Raw genomic sequence first — 8,448 nt, 5'->3', positions numbered from 1 at the left:
TTCCAGAGGGCGGCCTGCGGGAGTCCGGGCTCCGACCGGGGATCTGCGGTAAACCGGGCCGAACGGCAGGTAGAAAGGGCTCAACCGGGGTTCAGAGGGGCCACGGGGCACAGTCAACCAAAAGACCGGATATGCACGTGTCTTACTTTTACACCTTCCTGCCCGTTCTCTGCAAATCCCCGTAGTGATGGACGCGCCCTCAGCGTGGCCTCTGGAACAACCTCTCCACTCCGCGGGGCCGGAGGACTCATCTCCCCCAGGAGCGTGCCCCGGCGGGAGCGGGGAGGGGTGCTCCGAGGTGCTCGAGGCCTGCGGGAGTGGAAGGGACTTGGGGAGATTGGGCTCGGACCGGGCAAGAGCCCCCAACCCTTACAACTTGTGTGTCTGTCCCTGCTGTAGCTGATGCTGCGTGGGCGGCTGGTCGGGCGCCTGGTCTCCATGGCCGGCCGCGTCGGTTTGCCCCTGAGCGGCCCAGGATCGGGAACCGTCGGTCCTGTGGAAGCTGCCATTCGCGCCAAACTGGAGCAGGCCTTGAGCCCCGAGGTCCTGGAACTGCGCAATGAGAGCGCTGGCCACGCAGTCCCACCGGGCAGCGAGACGCATTTTCGCGTGGCTGTGGTGAGCTCTCGCTTCGAGGGGCTGAGTCCTTTGCAGCGACACCGGCTAGTCCATGAAGCGCTGTCGGAGGAGCTGGCGGGACAAGTGCACGCACTGGCCATCCAGGCACGTACCCCCGCCCAGTGGAGGGATAACCCTGAACTGGACAAGAGCCCCCCTTGCCTGGGTGGAAGCAAGAAAACTCGAGGAACACCCTGAGCCCCTAAAGAGGAGCTGGATCAGGATCTGAGCAGGCTGGATGGGAACAAACTACTGGAGTTTACTTCTCTCCATTCAATCAGATTTATAAAGGGTGAGGACCCCTGAGCCCTATTCTACTGGTATATCCCTGTTTTCCAGAAATACAAACTCATATCAGACTCTTGACCTGAACTGTTCTCAAAAGGCTGCCCAGTTGTTAAATATTTGTGACGAAGGGTCCAACAGTAGGTGTGATTAGTTAGAGACCGACTTGTACATTAAAGCAAACTTGTGTGAGGTACGTTTCAATATCGTTAATGGCCTGTTGAATCAATGCTACAGATGTTCTTGGGAGAAGAAAGATGCCTGTAAACTAAGTAGTGGGAAAGGGCTTCTTGGTAGCAGTGACAAGAGTTCAACCTTTAATGGAAAACCAAACCAGAAAGAAGGGTGCTACAGACAGAAGAGCCTTAGTACAGGCATACCAGCTGAGCACAGCATCGAGTTATTGGACAAAACGTGGTTTACAGAACATTTGAGTTCCACACTGGGGAGATGTTAGGCTTTTTAACAGCCTGTCCATTTCCAAAAAGAATTTAGTGTATGAACATATATTTGCCCAGTGCCTGGAACACTGCCCTCAAACAGCAGCAATCGTGAAGGTGGCCCGGGACCTGGCACCATTTCTTCCTGTTGTACATGAAGTCACCATGCATGTGAACTGGCTCACGGGTACCTAACAACTATATATACACGCCATTATTCTTTCATTCCATTTTTCTTTTTATAGTAGCTTGTTGTTGCCATATCTTACACAATCCAGTCTAACCATTCACATACAGTTCTGTTGTTTGGTCCCATGGAGTGGGATTCTACAGTCAGCTATGCTGTCAGCTCCCCATCCCCCTCAGGGAACCACTACTCCTGTTACTGTTTCTGATGGGTTATCTAGTTTGACTTTCATGTACTGAATGATTTTAAATATCTAAATAAACATAAAGCAAATATAACATGATTAATGAGGTAAAGCAAAAACCATATTAGTAAGGGGAAGAAATAGTAACTAGAGGATAGTTATGTGCCTCTTCAGTGCCATACCATACCCTGGATTTATCACCCCTTCTGTGTGGCCCTTTTGAGAGGGACTATCCAATTATCTTACTGGTGGGTTGGTCTCTACTACATCCATAACCCTTCACATCAATTTGGTTGCTTGTTTCTGAACTTCTGATACCTCTTCTTGTGGACACTCATGATCTCACAGGCTGGTGTGCTTCTTCCATGTGAGCTTTGTTGTTTCCCTGTTTGTTTACTTATAAGCCTTTAAGACCCCAGATGATCGCTTAAGGCTTGTGTGTTGGTCTGGGCTGACTAGAGAAGCAAATCCAGAGACATTCAGATGTATATAAGAAAGAGCTTGATATAAGAAAACATCCTAGTCCAGATCAAGGCCATAAGTCCAATATTAGCCCATATGTCCAATAACAGTCTATAAATTCCTCTTCAGACTCATGCAACACATGCAATGATGCCGAATGCAGGAAGATCGTAAGCCAGTGGGTGGAAAGTTGTGGATCTGGTAGTGGTGGAAGCATCTCAGCGCTGGCATGGGTCTCCATGTGGCTCCTCCAGCTCCAGGACTCTAGCTCTATCAGTGTAGCTCCATGTGGCTTGTCAACAGGAATGTCTCACAGGGAGAAGGCTGTGTATCTGGCTTCCAGTCAGCTATATATCTCTGTTGTACCTCCAAATGAGGTCATCAAGTTGCAACCTGATTGACAGGCTAGACTCCACCCTTTCATAAACTGAGAGGAGATTATGTAAATGCCACAGTTTGAAAACAAGCAGCCTTCTAGCAGGAAAGCAAATAAAGCTCACATGGAAGAAGCATACCAGCCTGTATGATCATGAGGTGTCGATGGGATCAGGTATCAGGCATCAAAAAATCCAAAATAATTATAATGATGTGAAGGGGGTGGGAGTGGAGACCCAAAGCTCATCTATAGACAATTGGACATCCCCCCACAGAAGGGTTACAAGGAAGGGACAATTCCACCAGGGTGCAGTATAGCACCGCCGAAACACATCATTCCTCTAGTTCCTGAATGCTTCCTCCCTCCCCCCACACCCACTACCAGACCCAGTTCTACCTTACAAATCTGGCTAGACTGGAGTACACATACTGGTACAGATAAGAGCTCTTGACACATGGCATTCAGGACAGATAAAACCCTCAGGAACAGTGGTGGGAGTAGTGCTATCATGAGGGTAGGAGGTTGGTGGGGGGTGGGGTATCGAGGGTAGTGGGATGGTGGGAGAGGAGGGATGAATCACAAGGTTGGATATATAGCCTACCCCGCAAGGGGACAAATAACGGAAAAGGGAGACAATGGACAGTGTAAGACATGACATAATATATTATTTAAGGAATCACAAGGGTGGGGGGGGGTTGGAGAAAAAGGGAGCTGATACCATGGGCTCAAGTAGAAAGAAAATGTTTTGGAAATGTTGATGAAAACATATGTACAAGTGTGCTTAATACAATTGAATGATGGTTTATAAGATTTTTAAGAGCCCCCACCCCTACCCAATAAAATAATTAACAAAAATAAATTTTAAAAAAGACCCCAGATGCTATAGCTTTGAATAGCTGGGCACCACATTTGTTTATGCACCCATTTTGTCATCAGAAATCATGTCAGGAAAGTGAGTGTGTTAGGGTTCTCTTGAGAAACAAAACCAGGACACTTATGATTTTATATATATTTATTTATATAGATAGATATATACAACATAAGAAATAAATAGCTAATTAGTCTATAGAGCAGTACAAATGGCTCAGTGCAATTAATTTCTGTGAGACAGTTAACACACTGGTAGTCCTTCAAGTCTTGAGGGCTTCTGGGTACAAGTCAAAGAAGGAGACAGCTGAATCCTCTGTAAAGCAATTCAGGCAACCCGTCCACAGGCAGCAAACAGCAAAACAGGTCACCAACAGTCAGCCAGATGACAGAGTCTGATGGTCCCCAGCTCAAGCAATGTATATATACTCCAGTAGTGTGGCAAAGCAGGTCTTGAAAGAACCGCAAACTACAGCGACACGGTCCACGCCTTGAGTGTCCCACAGGTAGTGTAGCTCACAAGTTGAGGCAGAGAACCAGCTAAGGCTGCTTACACACTGGTCTGATCATCAAAGAGCAAGAGACCAGAAAGGCGAGGCCGGTGGAGCCATTTATCTCTCCGCCCTTCAATTAATCCCACATATGTTCATTGGTTAGGTTGGCACAATAAACCTACCTATCACACTGAGTATCATACAGTGTCACATTATTAGAACAAACCGTTCATGTGCTGGGGTAAGTTAATTCCATTTTTCCACAAACTTTTTGAAACACCCTTGTGGGGGTATGGGTGTGTGTATACATATAAGCAGGAGCCCTGGTGGCAGAGTGGGTGGCAAATTGGGCTGTTAAATCGCAAGGCCAGCAGTTCAAATCTACCAGCCTCTCTGTAGGAGAAAGATGTAGGTAGCTACCTACTCTCATACAGTCTTGGAAACCCATAGGGCAGTTTTGCCGTGTCTTACAGCGCCCTTATGAGTCAGTGTGAACTCAGAGGCAGGGAGTTTGGTTTTGTAAGTCAGTGGGAAGAGGACGAGGACTGGAATATGATTATGAACAGTGAAAACACTCCATGCAACCTTTTCTCTTAGACTCCTGCTGGCCCTGTGGGTTCGGTGATGGACTGCTGTCACCAAGACCTATCAGTCACTCTGTGGGAGAAAGATGAGTTTGTCCACTCCTGTAAAGATTTATATTCTTGGAAACCCTATATCTGGTCTCTGAGTCAGACTCAATATCACTGTAGTTGAGCTGTTTTATTTTGTTTGGGTTAGAAGGGCTAACCCTTTCTCTTAGCCTTCCAAATGCAATTGAGTTTTTTAAAAAATCATTTTATTGGGGGCTCGTACAGCTCTTATCACAATCCATATATATACACATTGGGTCAGCACATTTGTACATTTGCTGCCATCATCATTTTCAAAACATTTTCTTTCTACTTGAGCCTTTGGTATCAGCTCCTCATTTTTTTCCCTCACTCCCTCATGAACCCTTGATAATTTATAAATTACTATTTTTTCATGTCTTATACTGACCAATGTCTCCCTTCACCCACTTTTCTGTTGACCATCCCCCTGAGAGGGGGGTTATATGTAGATCCTTGTGATCAGTTCCCCTTTTCTGCCCCACCTTACCCTTAACCTCCTTGCAATATTACTCCCATTATTGGTCCGGAGGGGTTTATCTGCCCTGGATTCCCTGCATTTCTAACTCTTATCTATACCAGTGTACATGCTCTGGTCTAGCCGGATTTGTAAGGTCAAATTGGGGTCATGAGCACCCTGACTAGCTCGTCTCCTCCCCGTGACCCTTCTGTAAGGGGATGTCCAGTTGTCTGCCGATGGGCTTTGGGTCTCCACTTAGCTCTTCTCATTTGTTCTGAGTCTTTGATGCCTGATACCTGATCCCATCAGCACCTCATGATCACACAGACTGGTGTGCTTCTTCCATTTGGACTTTGTTGCTTCTCAGCTAGATGGCCACTTGTTTATCTTCAAGCCTTTAAAATTCCAGATGCTTTATCTTTTGATAGTCGGGCACCATCAGCTTTCTTCACTACATTTGCTTATGCACCCATTTTGTCTTCAGCAATCATGTTGGGTAGGTGAGCATCACGGAATGTCAGGTTATTAGAACAAAGTGTTCTTGCGTTGAGGGAGTACTTGAGTAGAGGCCCAATGTCTGCCTGCTACCTCAATACTTAACATATAAATATATGTACATAGATCTATTTCCCTATCATATATACACACTGTATATACTCGAGTATAAGCTGACCCAAGTATCAGCCAAGGAATATAATTTTACCACAAAAAGTGCATTTAAAATGTGCTGAAACAGGTGGGGGAGGAGGGAGGGAAAAAAGGAGGAGCTCATCCCAAGAGCTCAATGGAAAGTAAATGTCTAGAAAAGAACGATGAAATATATATATATATATATATATATATATATATATATATATATATGAATATGTCAGATACAAGATATATGTATGGTTTGTAACAAGAGTTGTAAGAGCCCCAATAAAATGAAAGAAAAGAAGAAGAAGAAAGAGAAAAGAAAATAATAAAAAAAATCTAACCCCCAAGGTGGTGGTGGTGGGGAGTGTGCTGAAAAACTCGGCTTATACATGAATATAGGTGGCAAATTTATTTGCTTATGCACATGCCTGTATTTGGACCTCTATAAATGCCCTTTAACTCCTAGTTCTTTCCTCTATTTCTGTTTACTTTCCACTATCATGTTCAGCCTTCATTCGGGTTTCAGTAATTCCTCTCAGCTACATTGCCCTTGATCAAATCCCCCAGGCATCCTATGCCATCTTCACCATCGATTTTAGATCATTTGTTGTTTCCTGGTCCTTGGGTTGGTTGACAGCCCCCATCTTTACCCCGCCTGCAATTGTATTTTTGAGGGCAGTTCATATAATGCTTAAATGAGCAATTTTCTTTCTGATCATCTCTATGAAAGTAAAGAGCCTTGGGCTGCTAACCTCAAGGTTGCTGGTTTAAACCCATCAGCTGGGAAGAAAGAGACTAGCTGCTCTCATAAAGATTTGCCGCCTCAGAAACCCTGTGTAGGTTCACTAGGAGTTGGAGTTGACTCAATGGCAGTGGGATTATGTAGAAGAATATTTAAATGCTAGAGGGAAAAAATGCTTGATTTAACATTTTGAGCATTTCTGGCTAAAGCGCTCAAACTGCATCTGATTGGGTAGTAAGAAGGAACCACTGGAGATTTTTGAGGAAGGGGATGCCAAAGGATGTTTTGGGGCAGATTGACCTGGCAGTGTGTCAGTGGACTAAACCAAAAACCAAACCCACTGCTGTCAAGTGAATGCCAACTTACCTTGACCCTATTTAGCGTTTCCAAAACTGGAAATCCTTATGGAAGCAAACAGCCTCACCTTTACTTCCACGGAGTGGTTAGTGGATTTGGACCACCAACCTTGCGGTTGGATGCCTCACCCACGGACCATCAAAGTTGGTAGTGGTAGCTAAGCACCGTGAATGCCAGGAGATCAACCTAGAGTGAGTGGCTAAGAGTCTTGAGTCCAGAGTCAACTAACAGAATGGAAAAGAGTTGATTTAGGGAATGAATCACTAGACCTGGGGGTTCAGGACCACAGTTAAAGGAGACGCCAAAGTCAATTGGCGCAATATAGTTCACAAAGACAAGGATTGACGTCCTGTTCTGGTGGGTAGCAACATAGTTCATGAGCAGCCAGCTAAGGTGCAAATATTAGATGCCCTACACCCCCCCGCCCCTCACCCCTTCTCAGCTCTCCAGAGAAAAGAAGAGTGATGAAAATGGAAAGACAATGGAAAGGATTCGTCCAGTGGACTAATGGGCCACACAGTCTCTACAGCCCTGAGTCAAAGAGAAATAGATGGTGCTCAGTTATCACCACCAACTGCTCAGGAAAGGTCCCATTAGAAGGGCCTTGATAGAGTGGGAGAGAAAATAAACTTGGAACATAACTCAAAATCATAAGAGATCAGGCTTGCTGGCTAGACAGACTGGTGCCCAGACCCCCCAATACTATGGCCCTTAGACACCCTTGGGGTCTCTAACCGAACTCGCTTCTACACTAGACTAATCAATCGTTTAAGGCCAAATGGGTACCCTGGACAAAGTTCACATCAGGAAAGAAGGGATGGAAACAGAAGACGGAGGAAGTGGGCCAAGTGACGGCACATGGAGGGGATTGCAGTGGATAAGTTGAAATAAACCATCTATAAATTGAATTGTTGATAAACTATAAACTGCCTAAATCCCAATAAAAAAGTTGTTTTAGGTTGATAACAAAGAGCTACCATAACGAAATCAGAAACCACCTTGATTAAACCAAATGGATGAGTGAGGAAGTTAAGGGAAACTACGCCAGGCAGTGGCTTTCAGATCTCCTCACATCAACTCTCTACAAACCAAACTCACTGCTCGAGGGTCAGTTCTGACTCATGGTGACCCTATAGGACAGAGCAGAACTCCCCCTGGGGGCTTCCGAGGCTGTGCATATTTAGCCGAAAGCCTCCTCATTCTCCCTCAGATCAGCTCGTGGGCTCCAGCTGCAGGCTTTGCAATCCAATGTAGAGTCACCCGCTCTGTCACCAAGGCCCCTTTTCCTCATGGAAAAAAAAAAAAAATCCCCAAAGAACTTGTTTAAAATGTGTATTCTAGCTCTACATGCACGGGCCCCCAAATGAATTCCAACTCAACATGTCAAGCATGGAGTATGGAATCTACATTCTATCATTTTATTTCTGGGGAATCTGTATTTCCCAACCATGTTAGAGTGTTGGGAAAAGTGGCTCTCGAATATTTCAGGTTTTCCGGTCTGAGCGATGTAGAGGACCTTCCATCTGTAGAAGTGGGAAGGTCAAGTAGAGAGGCCAATTGAGGAAGCAATATGACGCCAGATGTCATCCTGGCCACAGTTTTTCCTCCTCGCTGGTTTCCTCTCCTGGGACTGTCAGGAGGCAGGCAGAGTTGGATCTGGGTCCAGAGGCCAAGAAGCAGACATAGCCAC

General features: G+C 45.6%; 1 protein-coding gene across 1 annotated transcript; it reads left to right on the top strand.

Moving 5' to 3' along the window:
* On the top strand, nt 1–1,095 carry BOLA1 (bolA family member 1). The gene is made up of 2 exons (XM_004716569.2): nt 1–69; nt 400–1,095. Exon 2 carries the CDS (start codon nt 403–405, stop codon nt 814–816), a length of 414 nt encoding a protein of 137 aa, XP_004716626.1. The 5' UTR covers nt 1–69; nt 400–402; the 3' UTR covers nt 817–1,095.
* Nucleotides 1,096–8,448: the final 7,353 nt, after the last annotated feature.

Source organism: Echinops telfairi, unplaced genomic scaffold, assembly GCF_000313985.2.
Source record: "Echinops telfairi isolate 266 unplaced genomic scaffold, ASM31398v2 ScPeMD7_5805;HRSCAF=6673, whole genome shotgun sequence".
NCBI lineage: Eukaryota > Metazoa > Chordata > Mammalia > Afrosoricida > Tenrecidae > Echinops > Echinops telfairi.
The sequence above is the reverse complement of the archived record's forward strand: the minus strand, read 5'-3'. Positions and strand labels throughout refer to the sequence as shown.